The sequence below is a fragment of the Morus notabilis genome, unplaced genomic scaffold, assembly GCF_000414095.1.
Source record: "Morus notabilis unplaced genomic scaffold, ASM41409v2 Scaffold1303, whole genome shotgun sequence".
Taxonomy (NCBI): Eukaryota; Viridiplantae; Streptophyta; class Magnoliopsida; order Rosales; family Moraceae; genus Morus; species Morus notabilis.
This window is the reverse complement of record NW_010365936.1, coordinates 169523-188502: the sequence shown is the minus strand read 5'-3', so window position 1 is coordinate 188502 and position 18980 is coordinate 169523. Positions and strand designations below refer to the sequence as shown.

At 33.4% G+C, this 18980-nt stretch overlaps 2 protein-coding genes across 3 annotated transcripts; one reads left to right on the top strand and one right to left on the bottom strand.

Annotated features, from left to right (window-relative positions):
• The first annotated feature begins 1046 nt into the window (after window positions 1-1046).
• Window positions 1047-4401, top strand: LOC21402513. The gene is made up of 7 exons (XM_010108794.2): window positions 1047-1329; window positions 1469-2078; window positions 2376-2473; window positions 2583-2607; window positions 3102-3222; window positions 3309-3443; window positions 3682-4401. Exons 2-7 carry the CDS (start codon window positions 1595-1597, stop codon window positions 3884-3886), a joined length of 1068 nt encoding a protein of 355 aa, XP_010107096.1. The 5' UTR covers window positions 1047-1329; window positions 1469-1594; the 3' UTR covers window positions 3887-4401.
• A 1406-nt stretch (window positions 4402-5807) lies between these two features.
• LOC21402511 (alpha-aminoadipic semialdehyde synthase) lies at window positions 5808-15005 on the bottom strand. Of its 2 annotated transcripts, XM_024172682.1 has the most exons (25): window positions 14630-15005; window positions 14044-14326; window positions 13853-13939; window positions 13620-13749; window positions 13328-13501; window positions 12975-13057; window positions 12765-12881; window positions 12458-12533; window positions 12012-12183; window positions 11616-11712; window positions 11342-11508; window positions 10709-10766; window positions 10411-10551; window positions 9964-10311; window positions 9652-9732; window positions 9456-9521; window positions 9219-9336; window positions 8978-9107; window positions 8807-8886; window positions 8207-8365; window positions 7746-7983; window positions 7283-7391; window positions 6586-6747; window positions 6430-6499; window positions 5808-6037 (listed from the first exon to the last, which is right to left on the bottom strand). In XM_024172682.1, the coding sequence occupies exons 2-25, from the start codon at window positions 14290-14292 to the stop codon at window positions 5985-5987; spliced, it is 3165 nt and encodes a 1054-aa protein (XP_024028450.1). In that variant the 5' UTR covers window positions 14293-14326; window positions 14630-15005; the 3' UTR covers window positions 5808-5984. The 2 variants fall into 2 exon arrangements, with proteins under 2 accessions (XP_024028450.1, XP_024028451.1); XM_024172683.1 differs by lacking the exons at window positions 12458-12533; window positions 12975-13057; window positions 13328-13501; ... (2 more) ...; window positions 14044-14326; window positions 14630-15005 and having other exon boundaries at window positions 12765-12843.
• Window positions 15006-18980: the final 3975 nt, after the last annotated feature.

Sequence of the window (18980 nt, the reverse complement as noted above, 5' to 3'; positions counted from 1 at the left end):
ATGTACCAAATGAAAAAGTAGTGAGGGATCTTATCAGAATAGGGGAAAAGAGGGAAAAGAAGCTATTGGCTTGAGTTGTAACTTTAATCCGTTACTAATTATTAAACTCCATATTTATTTAAAATACATTCCAATACATGATGCCGTTTATTGAGACTTGAAAATGGTTTCATTTTGTTTTGTTTAATGGGATAGCCTCTAGCCCCTTAACTCTATTGTAGAATTGTCCTACTCATTTTTTTTTTTCCAAATAGAATTATCCTACTTAGTTATTCCATCTAGAAAAAAATCATGCTAATACAATTTTTTTAGTAAATCAAGCCAATATTATTGAAGTATATTTATATTTAGATTTTCGTTGTTTACAATTTTGGAGTCAAGTTATTAATTTACACAAACTTTTTCTATAAAATTGTTTATATTTGAATTCCAACTCTTAAAAACAGTATTTAAAGTACGGAGTTTTTTTTTAGTACGCTGACATATCAGTAAGTTAAATTTTTTGTTTGTCAAATTTATATAAAATTACATAAAAATAAAAAAATAAATAGATTAAAAAATTTAATCTATCAACACATTAAATGCTTTGGAGTATCTCTCTTAAAGTATTTCTTTCATTTACCCTTCTCTCACATGTAAAAGAAAAGAATATCGAAGGAATAAAAAAAAAAAAAAAAGAAAAATCATATTGATGGAAATAAACTCGCGAATCACGATCAGTAGCTGTGGTAGGAGACGATCAGTATTCAGTCGTGGTGGTGGGTCCCTTTCAAATTCCTTTTTTTTTTTTTTGGATCAGTTCCTTTCAAATTTCAGTGACAAAATTAAATTGACGTTATTATTTTAAAAAAAATATGGACCGAAATTCAACAGGTCCAATTCAACATCTCGAACCCAAAAAAAGTAGAGAAAAGAAAAACAAAGAAAAAATTACTTCACGAAAAAAAAAGAAAAAAAAAAGAAAAAAAGAAAATCATCCACATCACCTGTCCACAAAAAAAGGAAAAAAAGAAAAAAGAAAAAGAGGGAGAGAGAGAGAAGGGGCGGTGGAGCAGAGTGAAGGTTTGTTTGTTTAAAGCCAAAACAGGGAGGAAAAAAAAAAAAGTGAAGAGGAAAATCGAAAATCAAGCCCCAATCTTCGCTTTAACCAGCGATTAGTGTTTTTAATCTTCTTTTTAACTTTAATTAATTAATTAGTCCTTCAAGTTTATTAATATTCTCTTTGGCTGAAAAATAGTAATACACCCAGTAAGAAACTTCGCAAAGCAAACCATTGTTTATTGGTGTTTTTGGGAGCAAAATCTAACAATTTCTTTCTTTATTGTTAAGGTTTCAATCCATTTCATAGTTCTTGATCGGAATCCTAGATTTTGGATATTCCTATTACGTATCATTCCTGATTATCCATTTTTCCCTCGTATTTTGCGTCCTAAATTCTTGATTTTGTCATATATTTTTGGATTCACAGGGACTTTTCGCTGATTGGTAGTTAGCTAGGGTTTTGATTCATTTATTTTCGAAGTTTCGTGAAGATGATGAGGATTTGAAGTTGCAGCAATGGCGGCGGAGGGGAAATGAGCGAGAATCGTTCGTAATGTTGTTGGCAAGGAGGCAAAGCAGCCGCTTTGTGCGATTCCTCTTCTCTCTCTCTCCTCGGCGTTTTGCGGAGGACATGGCTGCAACTTCTGCGGCTTCTGTAATCTCCAGAGGATTTCACGTTGAATCTCCTTCTTCCTCTTCTTCTTCGTCTTCGTCTGTTCGGTTTTGTGCTTTCGCCGTCAGAGGTTGCTTCGAGTCCGATCCTCACAATCGCCATCCTCGTCTCAGCTCGCTCCACACTAACGGTAAAGCCAGTAATGGAGGTCGGCGGAGCAGTGGGTTTGATCATCACAAGGCTCAGTTCGTTCGTGATTTGGAATTGGAGGGGATTTCTCCTTTGCAGGACGTCCGTACTGCCGATGCTCGTAGTTTGGCGCCAAATGGATGCGACATGGCGTTTCAACGCGGAAACGTGATAGGATTCCCTAACCATTCTTTGCCCCGGGATAAGATTGCCGTCGCCGTCGACGTTGACGAGGGTAAATTCTCTCTGTCCGTGGTTCGGATAGTGTTTTTATTTCTTGGAGCTTTTCTGTAATGCAAGGATTGGTGGAAGAAAAAACAAAAAAGAAGTCAATTCTGTTGCATATAGACCGTAGACGACTTTTTGCACATGCCCATTTGACAAGTTTTCTACTCGCACCTGTGAAGACTGAAATAGAAATTCATTCTTAAGTTATTTTATTTGTGTGCTTCATTCTTTATCTTTGGTTTTTAATTTTTATGTTTTCGCTTTTTTGTTATTTGGTGACAAATTATTTGTTGCTTTTCTGCAGTTTTGGGGAACTTTGTCTCGGCCCTGAACAGGTTTATTGCGGATCGTTATTCTTTGAATCATTCTGTTTCAGAGTACCATGTCTACGAGTTTTTCAAGGTAGTTCCTTCTCGCCCATCCAAGCCCTCTTTCATGATTCCGTTTTCCATCACTGGTTTTCACACTTTTTGTGGATATTTTCTCATGCAATTCGCATTTTGTGTTACAGATATGGAATTGTTCCCGCGATGAAGGTACTTCTAGTGCCATTGTTTTGGTTCATTTGCACCATTACCATACGATAATTATTTTCATGGAAGTAGCAATCTGATTTTCAAAGGTTCTATTTGCATTGAAGTTTGAGTAATGCCTATCTTGGTCTTGCTGTGGTATTGAGCCTTTTATCCTTGATGACGGTCTAACTTAAACAGTTGTTTCATTTGGATTTAATGGATTAATTTTTGAGGCATCAAACTATGTAACTAGGTTACGGTTGAACTGTTAAAGTAAAAGAATTTCCAGATATATGGTATAATAATCTGAACTTGAGCTGACCTTCTCATAGGATGTAAGCTACTTGAATACTGAATATTATACTAAAATCCGAAGTGTAATTCCAATCTAACTCAAAGTTGTTTATGCTCACTTTTTTCTTCTGTAAGGAAGTTTAGCACCTTTTTTTATTTTTTATTTTCTTTAAGGTCTCTGATCAATGAATTGGTTCGAAACATCTACTTTGTTGTGACAGCTGATATCCGTGTTCATGAGTTCTTCAAGACCTCATATTTCAAGACCGGGATCCACCCTATCCCAGGTGCTCAGAAGGCGCTTCATAAGTTATCAAGATTTTGTAACCTTTCTGTTGTGACGTATGTACGGCTATGAAAGACTTCATTCATGTTTGCCTTTCTAACCTGCATTTACTAACTTGTTCTTTTTATATATGTGCCTATAGGTCTAGGCAGAACGCAATCAAGGATCACACAATTGAGTGGATTGAGAAACACTATCCGGGATTGTTTCAGGAGATTCACTTTGGCAACCACTTTGCTCTCGATGGTGTCTCAAGGCCTAAGTCAGATATATGTAGGTAAGCTTGTGAATTTCTTTTCCTCGACATGTAAGGATTTTCCCCCTTGTTACGTGTTTTGAAATCCACCGATGAGTGTGAGTGAGTGTATATAATACATTGGTCTACAAACCAGACCCGTAAATGCACGCGTGCTGCCGGTTTTTTCGGGACTGTTAATGTGCATGGACTTTTGATTGATGAACTGGTGGAATATGCTCCTGACATGCTTTGGTCTTCCATTAACTGCAACTTCCAGGTCATTAGGAGCAAAAGTTTTGATTGATGATAACCCAAGATATGCCATCGAATGTGCTGATGCTGGAATTCGGGTTCTACTTTTCGATTATGAGAACTCCTATCCTTGGTGCAAGACCGATTCCATCAATGAAAACCCCCTAGTGACTAAAGTCCATAACTGGGAAGAAGTGGAGCAACAGTTAAACACATTGGTTTTTCATTAGTTATTCAGTCATATATAACTTTGCGAGAATTCAGAAGAGACCTAGAAGATTTATCGGCTGATTTTTATTTTATGCCTAGAAGCATCAAATGGATGCTGAAGAAAGTTGGCTTATACCGGTCTTTTGCCGAAGCAGCTAGAAGAGAGATCCAGAAGGGTCTTGGTAAAAGCTGGGTTAAGGCAAATTATAAGGAGTCATACACTTGCTTATTCCTCCTCTCCATTTTGAGGCATGGAAAAAAAATAAAAATAAATTGGGGTTTCTGATTTGGGATTGTGACAGACTAGTCATGTTACTTTGTTAGTTTCATTTGTAGGTTGCTTCTTTTATTTTCTTAACGCATCTATGATTTATTTTGGTCAGACTGATTCAGCAGAAAATTTGGCCATGTTGAAGCTTGTTTGTTTCTCTTTCTTTTTGAGGAAGATATATAGTAGGAGAAATGTAAATAAATAACCGAATGCTAATTGCTGCAATACTCCCAATTGAGAAAAGAAAAATACGCAGTAGTTTTATACAGGTTTATTATTTATTATTTATTTATTATTTATGTCAGAGGACTGTTATAAATCGCGAGTCGTAAAACTTATGACCACGCGTTCTAATGCTATATGCCACAAGGTCCAAGGGGGATGACAATAAGGCACATAAACTCATGCCCATTTAGTTCGCTGATTCAAATTTTTAATTTGAGTTTAGATGTGACTTTATGTGAGAGTTTTTTACTATAGTAAAAAAGTTAGATGTGATTATTTATGAGAGCTTTTTACTGTAGTAAAATTTGAATTCTAAACTCGAATCAGCGAAATGAACGGGTCATTTTTTTTACAGGTGGTTGTACACATGGGTCGTATTGCGTACCACTCGCGATAAAAAATACTTCCTGCATTATAAATAATTGAGTGTAATAATAATTGTTTATTTTTGAGATAATAATTGTTTATTTTGAGTAAAGTATTATTTATCATATTGAGCGGTATAATTTATTATTATTTTTTTACCTAATTGGCCTCGTTCACTTTGTAGATTTGAGTTTTCAATTCGAGTTGAAATGTGATATTTTTTTGAGAGCTTTTCACTGAAACAAAAAAAATTAAATGTGATATTTTTTAAAAATTTTTTATTATAAAAATTTAAAATTAAAAACTCAAATCGATAAAATAAATGAGACCTTAACGTCAAGTCTTTATAATTAGGAGACCTGGCAACGATAAATTGATTCAGCGTCTTCTTTTTCACTTATTATTATTATTATTATTGTGCAGAACTTTTCGTACTTTTTATTCTCATATAAAGTTTTCACTAACCAATGAATTTTGAAAAAAAAAAAAAGGGTTTTTTTCCTACCCCAATTTTAACGTCAAGTCCTCCTTATAACTAGGATATCTGGCACACATAAATTAAAGAGATATTTATCTTTTTATACATTGTGTTTTTATTTATTTAAAAATTATATTTTTAATTTTTAATCTCATTAAATATATATTTTTAAATTAAATTTAATATTAAAATTTATAATTTTTTACAGTCAATTATTAATTTTAACTTTTAAAATACTTAAAATATCCTTAAATAGAAACATATAAAAAGAAAATAACCTAAAAAAATTTTAAACTCACAATTTTGACCTCTAAAGTATGTAAAATACCATTTAAATGGTTTTTTTGTGTTATTAATTTTTAATTATCATAAAATTAGAAAATTTTAGTGTTTTTTCCCTTTTTCTTAAAGATAGTTTAATTATTTTAAAGGTTAAAATTAATTATTTACTGAGACAAGGTATAGATTTATATATTAAATTTAATTTAAAGATATATATTTGATGAGATTAAAAATTAAAATTATAGATTTGAATAAACTTAAAACACATGGTATAATAATATAAATATTCCTAAATTAAATGGATTCTAGCAACGTCTTCTGAAATGTGGTTGGCAATTTCCTTCCTTTCTCTCATTTTCGTGGATGTTTATTGTTTAACGTGAAACATTTACAGTACAGATGACAATAAAAGGGTCTCATCCTGTTCCCAGTATGATATTCACAACTTTAAATATACAACTATACATAAATAAATTTGGATCACTCAACTTCTTCATTACTCGATCTTCTCCATCAACTTGAACCCATAAGCTTGCAAACTATCCAATGCTGAAACACGAAAGACAAATCTAATTTATTGTTCTTCTTAAAAGTTAAAACATAATAATTAAAGTGATTAAAGAAAAAAGTGCTAATATATTTGCCCAATCTTAAAATAATGTAACATAACTTCGTTATGGTATTCTAAAAGGCTAAACTATCTATGTATTGAACTGATTTTTATTATTAAAAAAAATTGTTAAATTTACCTTTTACTCTTAATTAATACCCTTTTAACTAATATAATTATTTGATTAAAAAAGGTAAAAATTTAGACTTACGCAGAGTATTTGTCTCTTTTTTTTCTTATTGTTATTATTAATATTTGTTTTGGTAGAACGGAAACTTCTAATACTATTTATACACCAGTAAAGCAGAAGAAACAAAAACATTGCTAATACCTGGGACATATACTTCAGGCTCAAGAGGCCTCAAGACTCCCTTTGTCTTTATCTTCTTTTCAAGGATAAGCTGAAAAACCATAATCAAAGCATTTCTGTTAAGAAATTTCTCAGGTTTAATAGAAAGTCTGGTTTTTAAAGAAGCGTAACAAGTACCAGCGCTCCAATGGCTGCAGGGATTCCAACAGTGAGGGCCATGGCAGTGGTGGTTCTCCCATTCTTGGTCTTCCCAAATTCCAATAAAGTTCCAGTGTGTCTCTCTGTATGTTGGTCATCCGGGAAATCTACCTCCACTTCATGATGCAAAAGCACCATATCCTGACCATGAAATCAAACAAATTGCAGTGAGACGTAACATTGGTTGAGGAGTCCTCACAAGTACGTGTTCTCTTTTAACTTTTTAGATTTTCGCTTTTTTGAACCCTAATTGCCGCCCGTTATTGATTGGACTACATTGTCAAAGATTGTAAAACTTATGTCCTAAATGTCAGAGTCAAAAGATTGGGGTGCGACATGCAAATCACGTTAAGGTCAGGGTGCATGAGTACAATATACCCTAGGGAGAAATATAAGAATATGAAGAATCCCTTTTGGAAATGACTATCTTAGTAGACGTTTAGTTCACGGATTTAGAATCATGATTTAAAATTATTTTCGATTTACGTATGTTTTTTATGAGAAAAAATACTGTAACAAGCCACGAACCATAATTCGAACTATAACACGAATCATCGTACTAAACACCTTCTTTGGTATTTAAAAAAAAAAAAAAAAAAAAAAAAAAAAAAAAAAAAAACATAGGAAATTAACTCCATAAAAGGTAGTAGAGTCATGGTTACAGTATCAGCAATACCTGTTCTGAGCCTGTGTAGGCTAATCTTTCCTCCATCCGGAGACAGGAAACATCAAATGCGCTTTTACAGGAGATAGGAATTTCCGTCTGCTCTCGAAGCCCCAAGAATCTATCGACACCAAAGAAACGTCATAGCGACTTAACAGTAGAATACACGCATTCTATTTTTCAGCTATTTGGAAGACCGAAAAAAAAAAAAAAGATTTGCACCAGATGAATAAAAGATGTTGGCTTCCACATAATAAAAGCTTGAAAAAAGTTTCAACGGATAAGATCATTTTTAAGCCCGATTCAAGAGCTGAGATTTAGGTCATCCTAAAAGAGATGTATTTAGGCTTAGTTGCAACTTAAATATTGCCTACAATATAGAAATGTACCTACTTAAATATTGCCTATAACATAAGAAACATAGAACCATTTGATTGTGCAAAAGAAGAGGTAAGATGTGTAACAAGAGGCCTACATGATAGTTTTAGCTGCCTTTAGTGCAGTTCCTTGGTCTATGCAATATCCAAGCTTTATGATTCTTTCAGCAATGCTCTCCTCCCCTTTTAGAGGACCACTAAAATCACCCCCTTCAGTCTTGAGAAGCGCAAGCAAGAACGTTCCGAATGTCGGTCTCTTTCCATCCTTAAGAACTGGATTAGGTTCAGTATTAAAAAGACCAATTCTTGCAAGTGTCCCCATTATTTCACCAAATCCTATACAAAGAAAATAATTATAATCAGACTATAAGAAGCTTTTCACCGGGTTACAACTAGGCCTTCCTGGATAGAATCTTGCGTTCATCTTCTAATTCTATCACGAGAAGTTTTTGCAGTTTTTTTTTATTTCCTTTGTGTTTTTTAATAGTCCAGTCAATATCAAGAATCAAAATGTTGGCTAAAGAACAAAAAGAGCCGAAAATCAGGAGGCATATCTTGCCTTCATAGCGAAGGGTTCCACGAAATATGGTGGATGCTTCATCTGCTATCCCATACAAGTCTCCATAAACTAAAGAATTGCGATTCGGAAGGCACTCCAATGCAAAAGCTGGAAGATCAGGTATCCGAAATCTCACTGCTGAATCGTAAAGATTTTCCCCTGCAAAACATGTACCATAAAAATTGGTGCATTGAAGTGCATATTATATAGTAGTAAAGACCAAATACAAGAGACACTAATGTGCGTTTCTCTCCTATTTAATGATATTCTCTTGCAGGAGTAAGTCTGTGCATTGACTTGGGGGCTTAAATATTTTGTTGAGACAAACTGAATTTTTTCAATTTTAGAGGGGTTATATTTAATTTAACGTAAATTTATGTTGATTTGAGTAAAGGTAAAATTGAATTTTTCTCAATTTTTGTGGGGGCTATTTGTTATAAAATAACAAGAACATTGATAAATTTTTAAAAGAACAAAAAATGTGAGTGGGGGCTCCGTGCCTGTGTCTGTGGCTTGGATATGCATTCGTGTTCATAAAAAAGAAAAACATCTCACTTTTCCTTGGATTCAACGTTATTTTCCTCATTGCTGAAAACTTACCATCGACATGCACAATTTCTCCCTGAGATCTATACGTGGCGGGATTGCGCCCAGCTCGAATAGCTCCTGCAGGATTCCAACTGAACAATAGTTGGTAACTTAGTAACTCAACTTTCATAAAATGCTGAAGGGTACACAATTTCAATGGACCAAATTAATCCGTTTAAGTACCTGAATTTGTATGCTAATGGGTTGTTTGCAGCTGCTGGAGATGGGAGTCCCCCGCAGTAAGAATTGAAAGACTTTATTCTCCCCTTTCGGACGTGCGCATGGTTGATCATTTTCATCGCCATCATGTGATCTGAAACATCAAATTTGCCATACTTCGAGTTGGTTATTTTTCGTCTCGTCTCATTTGTAGTGGACAAGCATGATCGAAAAACATCATTCACATATTGTGCTGTGCAATTACCTATCCCAGGGTCCAACCCCATTTCACCAAGTATTGTAATACCAGCATTCTTGGCCTTTTCATCTAGTGTCGACATGGAATGATCAACATAGCTTGCAGTTACAAGATCCCTTCTAAGCTGTATTGCGTTTGACCAAAAAAAAAAAAAAAAAAAATTATTAACAAAAAAGATCTCTTTAATAAAGAAAATATCTTGCTAAAACTGTATAAAACAATATTGAAATGCATTAATAGTACCTCAAGGCATGCATTTGCTACGATGATGTGGCAACTAGGAGGCAATAAACTTATAACAACATCAACCTGCCCAGAGTAGAAACAAGATAAATTTTTCTGACTATATGTAAGTGGAGCTTCGAATTTGTGTACAGCATATTCCAGATAAAGGGTATTGATAATAAAAGTTTTATAGTACACGGAAAATATTTTGTACCTGTGAAATATAGTTACAAAGACTAACATGATCCTGCACATCAAGCTGAACTGCAGTTGCGTTTGGAATACCTTCAATGATCTGCAAAAGCATGAGACATATAAATAACGTCGAAATATCAAATATGTGTCTACTAACAAGAAAATCAAACAGGGATGAATATAATATATGACTTTGATTCTTCGACTGGTCGGTGAACCTTTTACTTACATCAAATGCTATAACATAACTCTTGCCAGTAGACTTTTTACTGCGAAATAAAGCAAAAGCAAAGAAAAGGGAAATTAAGGAAAGAAGAAAAAGGTCTGTTACCTCTTCTGCATCCTTTAAATAAAGAGATGCAACAATTACATGAACATCATTTAGCTCTTCAAAACCATCCTTTGGGCATGGTTTATACCACTGGCGTGATGAAGCGCTTCCAATTGATGCTAACAACTCAGCAGCCGGTTGACAGACACGGCCTGCTCCAAGAATCAATACCCCGGCTTTCCTTTTCATGTCGTTTTCAGTTTTTGTGCTGTTTTCTTGGACTTTTCCAACTATCAGGGAGAACTTATTCGTTTCTTTGGTTAAGAGTCTGCCTCTTACATCTGGATTAGCAATGGAAGTTAGAGAATCAATAATCTGATCCAGAACATCCTTATCATCTGAACCAACCTAAAAATATAAAACAAACAAAAGGAGGAAAACTTGTCAATGAATATATTACAATGTTTTGCTTCTAAAACAATCAATTTGCATTACTGGTTCACTTACTTCAAGTTCTGATAATGACATAGCTTTTGAACTCTGACCCACTTGACATTTTACTAAGTGGAATGAGCCTCCTGCAGCTTCAATAATATCTAAGGCCTCATTTATCAGAAACTGATCAAATAGGTGACCACTTAAAGATACCTGTCAATATAATTACAAGGTTGATCAGGACATGCCATAAGTTTACAAATATTAGATTTAATATGATGCAGACCCAACAATGATTTTGGAAGTTGGTAATTTGTGATGAAAGAGAAGTAATAGACAAAGTTATGATGATATAAATGGAGGAACCTACCAGTATATTATATTTCTTCTTGTTAGATTGGAAGCTTGAAGGGTTCTCTAATATTTCTCTGCATATTTAGAAAGGCAATCAGTCTCATTATATCACAAGAGAAAAGACTTGGCAAATGAGACATAGAAAAAATAACTAGGAGACAAAGGATCAAATACATCATGTAGCAACTTTCTTTGCAGGATTCTGTTGTAGTAAAAACACACAAAAAAGAAAAAAAGAAGGAAAAAAAAAAGAAAAAGAAGGAAAAAGAAAAAACCTATTGAAGGATACAATTATAAACTATCAAATCACATCAAAATCATATCAAATTAAGAAAAGTAAGGTCATTTAATGAACCTGCCAGTATTTTTTCACACACTCACAAAATCATCTTAATTAACTTTAGAACCATTGTAGAAGATTTGGCACTAATGACACTATAATAATATTTTTTCGAAAGGTGAAAACAAATATTATCTCAAAGGATCCCATGGTGTTGATGGGACAATAAAATAATACAACTTTTGAAAGTTGAAAAGAAAAATATATTATCCCAAAAGATTCCAAAGTGTTGTTGGAACAGCAGCAGCTCTAAATTCACTTTATTCTCTCAAATTTAACAAAGAAAATGTAAAGGACTTGAAAGCTTACTCTGAATAAGAGCTTCTCATGCGAGGAATATATTCATACAAGGGAGTAAGGGCTCCTCCATGGGCTATGCAAGCTCTCCTCAAGTGTGCAGGTAACAGTTTAAGGTCTACTATAGAAGCCAAATGGCCCACAAATTCGGATAATATGTCTCCAAAATGTTGAGAAGCCTTTCCACAAGTAAATCCAATGTCAGGAAAAAAAAGACTAAGAAAATTGCTCAGAAACAAAGTAATTATGTATTTTTACCACAAATTCCTTGATAGAAATTGTGTACCTCTTTTGCAAATTCAGTAGGAAGTATGTCAACTGCTGAACATATTAAGCCACTACCCTCCAAGTCATGATGGTAAGAGTTGTTTAAGGGGTCATATCTGAGAAACATGATTGTACAACCATCATAATCAGGAGAATTAAGAATACAAAAGATGTACAATTTAAATCAGGAGAATTCTCTGGTAGGGTGAGGAAACAAACTATACTAATAGGTACAATTTTGAACCAATAGATTTCCGTCAAGTTCCATGAAGCAGTCATACTTTTCTTAGTTTGATGTAATTCTCATGTGATATGTCGGTTTAGAAATGTGTTTTACTAATAGTGTTGTTTCTCATACCCGACCATATAATTCTTGATTAAATTATAAAATGAATCCATGTATATGATGTGATACCTGAAAAAGGGCGAGTCAATGGAAGTTGTTTGATTGACAAATTCTACTGAGCCGCCTATATCACAAGTTATGTCACACAGTCCAACAAGTGGACATCCTTTCTTCATCAAGTCTTGAAGCTGTTCATTAGTCAGCAATCTAGGAAATCTTTGCTCCCAATACATGCAATTTACTGCACAGAAAAGATAATTTGTTAAAGAAAAAAAAAACCAATGATCTGTCAAGACCAAGAGATATCATGGAAAGTCATAAAGGTACAAATAATACCACTCCATAAACAAGTTTAGTGAGATAATAGATATCACTAACCATCTACAGATTACACACACACACATACACACACACAAAGAAGTAATTTTTGTAACTTAGAGCTAAAAAAAGGGAAAATACTTCAAATTTTTTCCATGCGAGTAAAAGTAGAATGTTGTTAGCCATATAGCACTTACCAATTACAGATGCATATGGAGCTATTTTTTCATGGAAAACAGGGTTGTAATGTTCCGGATGTGTGTAATAATCAACCTGAATAATAATAATAATAATAACTTTAAGTTCAGTTTACTTTGATTTTGGATTGATATAATAGTCTCTCTACACTTGCATTTTTATTTAATCAAAGTTGAACAACACAAGTGGTAGTTGCCAATTATCTCACCATTTTGAAACCTCATTTTGTAACAGGAAAAAAATTTCCAACAAGTTTGACGGATAGGAAAATGAGAAAGGAACAAGATTCTAAAATATTGAACATACTTTGTCAAACACTTTCGTTGAATCCTTGTTTTCGACCATATCTCGGGAACTGACAACGCAACCATATACTTGAAAGATCCTCTTTGATGTCCTTGCAGGTTGAGAAATATCCTTGGCCTAACCAAAAGGAACATTCATAAACATAACATAACAACAAAAGGAGCTTCTAAATTTGCAATTCCTAAGATGCTTTCAGATCTCGAAATACACCTTTTCGAATAGCTCCGAAAGTCTGCTTGGCTCCACAAAACTGTGAGGAAGAAGCTTAAATATCTCTTGTACACCAAGGGAGACTACAAAAAAGAAAAACTAGATTAGGGTTCAAAGTTGATAAGGATTCAAAGTTGATAACAAACTCATAAAAGTTATAGTACAGTCACCTTAAAGAAAAGATAAAAAAACAAAATGAGGTTGACATAAACCAATCTACAATTTTTTTTGCAAGTACACAAAAGAATTTCTACATAGAGAATATAACATAACAAGTCTAGACATTACAATTAAAATTGCAATTGCATTGTGGTGTGGAAAGTTAAGAGAGTGAATTTTGGACACTAAATTACCATTTCCTGAGCCAGTGAATACAAAGACAAGAGGACAGATTCCTGCAGGCAATCCCTGAGTTGCTATCTCTTCCCCCACCGAAATTACGGCGGCTTTGGCCGCGGCCAAGGATGAGTACATATAAGATGCTCCCAGTGAAAGAAAAGGTGTTGAATATCCAAGACTAAGATACCCTGTAAAAAAGGAAAACACCCAAAAGAAAAAGGTGAAAACTTATTCAAACACTATATATTATTATTATTATTATTATTTTTCATTTAACAATTCCCAAATGCTAAGTAATCAACTTACTCAGTCCCAACCCATGCAAGAAGTCAATTATTCCAGCTCTACCAGCAAACTTCCCAAATGCAAGTAACCTTTTTCCATGATCCCCAACTATAAGCTCATAGTCATATAATGATACCCTTTCAGCTAGAATCTGCAAACCCCAAAAAAGTAAAAATAAAAAATTAAAATTAAAAGAAATAAAAAAGAAACCCCATTAAAAAAAATAAATAAATAAAATCTGCCCATAAAGATACCTTATCTAATAAGGGCATGTTTTCTTTCTGGGCCTTGTGGGTATGTGAGAAGAAGGCATAGGCTCTATCGGGAAGAATCATTTCTAACTGCAAAACCAACACTTATAATAATAACTATCTTCTCTTGTTGTAACATTAATGTTTGAAAACAACTTTGAACATAGGAAATCCGAAATTTTTATTTTTAGTACCTTTGGTTGTTTGATACCTAAGATGAGCCCACATTCTGACAAATCCTCTGATATTTCACAACCAACATCTTCATAGAGTGCATCATGATGAATGCGTTTGGTTGATGGCTGCACAATTATGCGGGAAATTCCAGTTCTGTCCCTACCTCCGTGTAGTAATCTAGCACAATGTGATGGAGTCAGAGGAACCCTTCTTTCCCACTTGTTTGAGGACTCGGAAAGAATCCCCACAACCCCATTTCCAAGCATGGTAATAAATTTGCTCTTGATCCAGATCAATTTCCTGTCATTTTTTTTTTCAACCATGTTATTAGCAGAAGACCAAATCAAAGGCTTTCCAATACTCAAACAATAATGCAAGCAAATGAATAATAATGGGATTAGAAGATCGTTGATGATCAAAAGGAGATGAAAGTTGAGAAAGATCAAGGATTGATCAAAAGTGTGAAATGATTGAAAGTTGTAGGCATAGGACAGAAAAAAAAAAAACAACATAATGAATATATAGAAAACTGAAAATGAGCCTGGAGATCATCATATAAATGTACGGATCATATAATTCATTATAAATACGAGAAAGTTTTACCAGTTTGGAGATTATACGAAATCAGGGGAGAAAAGAACAAATATGAATATCTCTTGGCACGCCCAGATCATGCGACTCTTTTGGCCTCTGCAAAAGGAAAAAGAAAACGTTTCGTTCGAGTTGTGCGTCTCTTTGTGAATGAATCATGAATGAATTATGAGAGAGAAATTATAGAAGAGATGAGTGGGAAATGGAAAGGAAATGGGCTTTACTAGAAAAGAAAAGTGACAAATAAATAAAGAGGATTGTGGGATCATCGGATAAAATCAAAATCGCCAGAGTCATGAGTCATCAAAAAGATCCATAAGGAAAACGATTTATTTATTTATTTATCTGGTTTTGTTTATTTTTCCATGCGTCATAATCAACTCCTAAGGAAAACTCAAGCGTGGCATGGAAACTGGATATGTACATATATATATATATATATGTGTGTGTGTGTGTGTGTGTGTGTGTGATATAGATTCCACTTCTGAATGAAACTTTATTTATTTATTTATTTATTTTTGATAAGTTATATTTCGTGATCATTGGTCTGTCATTTATGAAAACAAGATATGTCATATGAGTGAGTGGTAATATGAGGATGTGAATATAATTACGTAAACCGAAAATGAGGGCTCTGGTTTTGTCATGTTCATGCACAAATGTCCACGTGTCTTCCCGTCAACAGATCACTTTCGTTTGCTTTTTTCCCTTGCGGTCGGGACAAGTAATCGGTTTGCTTTTCTTACTGTTAAACGCACGTGCCATACGTGAGGTGTCCCGATCCGCAAACCATCTTAGGAAAATACGCCTCATCACTTTTTCTTTTTCTTTTTTTTTAAATAATTGTCAACACTTTTCAACCAACAAAAAAAAAAAAAAAATTTGTCATCACTTTTCGTTAAAAAGAAGAAAGAAAAAGGGAAAAAAAAAATTCCAACCATCGAATCCAATTCCCCCCCTTTTTTTTTTTTTGAAAAATATCCAATCTCAGATTTTAATTGCCAAAAATTTGTAATTATATCTTGAGATTTGTGGTATTGATATTTAAAGGTCATAAATATGGTTATTAATTAGCTAAAAACTCGCGCGTTTTTATGAAAAATATTGTTGTATTATACAAAAAGATATGAAATTTTATGGTATAGAATTAATTTATATTTACATATATATAGATATATTTATATAATATTTTAGTTAAAAGTTTGTTACAATATATTATAGCTTTTGTTTTCTTTAACTGTGAAATACAAATTAAAAAAATTAATAATAATAATTAAGAAAGTTAAAAATATTTAATTATATGTAGTGTAGAAATAACTATATTTCTTGATCTTTGGGTGTTTTTTGAGTGGGTCTGTTGCTTTTAGTTCATAATTAAAATGATAAAATATTATTAAGATATGTATTCAAAATAATAAATGTTGATTTTTATTGATAATTGATATAAATTAATAAATATAGGAGCAAATAAAGAAATAAAAAAACCAAGAACAAAAATGTAAAATCAGACTATAGGGCAGGGGAAAAGACCCAAAAGTCCTCGTGCAGGAAAGGGAGAAGAAAGGGAAAAAATGGCAAATTTAAAAATTCAAATTTAAAAGGTAAAATCGGTATTCCACTGTACTATGTAGAGTAAACCATGCATCTTCTTTATTATATATAATTATATGCCTATTGTTTTTTAAAGCTATTTTTTTGCTAATCTGTTTTTTTAAAGCTATTTTGTATAGCCTTTACTTTCCAACGTACATGCAAACGTGTTAAAGTATTGAAACTAATGCAGTATCAGTTGTGTAATAAACGAATTGTATGGTTTTTGACTAAATATTAATATAGGTTGCATCCGAAGCACTATATAATTGAGTTTCTATTTTTATTTTTATTTTATAAGCAGGAGTACAGAGTTCTTGTTATTTGTTTGTACACACGGCTATCTTTGTTCTTTTCATTCCCTCAGAAAAGTTTCTCTTCCATTTGATTTACTTTTTCATTTCAAAAGCTCAGGTTGGGTGCTTAAAAGAGTTACCTCGACCTTCTTTTTTCTTTTTTTTTTTAAATACTAATCTACCTCGACCTGCTTAGGGCTGTTCATGGGTTAGGTTGGTGCGGGCTAAGGCTTTTTTCTCCCGCCCCATAGGGTGCGGGTTACACATATTTAGCTCCAACGATGTTAGAATTTTTTCACAACCCAACGATGTTCGGGTTGGGTTGGGGCGGTGCGGGGTGGGTTGGGTGGTCGGTTTCAACATTCAAAAAATTAAAGACTTAAAGTTCAATCTAACATTCAAAGTTCATAATCAAATAGAAATAGTAACCGTTCTTATGAGTCCATCTAACATCAAACATGTAGCAAAGCAGTCCATCCAACATCAAATATAAAGCAAACATAAATTAGTTTACACTCATAAATTAGTCTTAACATAAAGCAAACATAGATGCTTAATTCAAATCCATCTAAAGCAAGCATTGCAACAGTAACAATCCTTATCAGTCCACACCCATAGGCTCCTCAATGGTTGTAGTAGGACATGAAGTTGAGTTATCTACAAGAGAAATGAAAATAGCTTAAGTAATAATTTGGATAGTTAGTTTAGACATGTGTTGTGCGGGTTGGGTTGGGGGTTGCGGGTTGTTATGGGCGCAACCCACAACCCGCCCCAAACACTTCGGACCAGAGGTATAATGGGCCGAAAATTAAAAAATAATGCTGTGGGTTGCTTTTTTCAGGTTGGGTTGGGGTGGGTTTGCGGGTTGTTCGGGTTTATGAACACCCCTAGACCTGCTATTTGAGAGTGCACTCTTAGCAGTGATTTAGTGGCTGTCAAATCTTGGAAGTTGGCCAACACATCCTTGTTGCCCCGGATAATTTATCCCGAGAAGGCCAAATCAGTCTTAAATATAGAGATCTTTGCGCTTCAACCATCTTTTCATGAGCTAAGTTTTATTATTAAGTTTCAAGTTATTTTTAATGTTTTATTATCTATAAATTTCGGCACATATGTTATAGTTCATTAATATAATTTAATTTATTAGTAAATTTAGGTAAACTAAATAAGAAATTATTGAAAAGAGCTAGGTTATAAGTTTGAGTCGGACTAAATAGGTCATCACGAGACCTACGACCCAAGCCCAGACCGGTCTTAAATTTTTTGCGTTTAAAGCAGGGTTGGGCTGACCCTATCTCCTTTAGGGCCGGGTTGATCCTAAATTTTTTGTGCCTAGAACCAGGCTGGACCAATACTCTCTCTTTTAGGGCTGCCGAGCTAGCCCCAAATTTCTCTTTAGGCCGCCAAGTCTGAGCCGGACTGCCCAAATTTACACCTATAAAAAAAGCATATTTGACATTTCATGTCCCCAAAAAACGATCTCAAGGTATTAAAAACCGATTTTTTAAAACGGTAATGTACCAATTTTAGTTATCATCTTCCATAAAAAAAAACATTAAATACTAAAAGACGATTTCGCTATAATACAGGATATCAAATTAAAATTATCCCAATTTATTATTCCAATCATAATTTATCTAGAATCAACAATTATTACACATCTTGAATAAACAATTAATTCCTTAAACTCTTATTGTGGTATGCGCTAACAATTGGGAAGAATTGTCCGTGACGAGTCTCAGGATAGGACTCGGGCTTTCACCACATCCCTGCTCGAGACTTGGTTTGCACGTACTGTATGATCGATCGTAACTGAGACCATGCAGAATTTTATCATACAGTTGGACTAAAAACATTCCAGATTATTTTCTAGGAATTTTACTTAGTCCAAAAATAATACCTTTAACCTCTTCTAGTACATATCTTCCAAATTGTACGTTCAGCAAGGACTTGCTGATTAACTTCTTCTATTACCACAACAAATTTCATTATTAATAGTTTACCAAAAATGCTATTAATCACTACCAATAACATTCTACGAACCGTTAGAGCACTGGACGCTATTAAAAGTCCTAAAAAAATATAGCATTCTAAGAGTGTTATGAGAACGCTATAGAATTGAGATCTTATAGCGTTTTATACTTGTTATTTTCAACCTCTTATAACTATTTGGTCTTATTATGGTTCAGATCAATAACTTTTATTTCTTGTTATGTTCATACTCTTATAATTTTTTAAAATTATTATTGAATATTTTACCAATCTTAAAACTAGTACTAACTAACGTTCCATCTACTTTTATTATATTAATATCTTTTTAAATTCATTCAAATAGACGGTGATTTCGAACAACATCTTAATATTACATCTAAATAAGAATATTTAAATTAACTATCAAACTGATTAAATGTTAAAAAAAATAACAATAAAAAAAATTTATTTTAAAAAAGTCCATCATTTCCTCTCTCCCCCTCTTC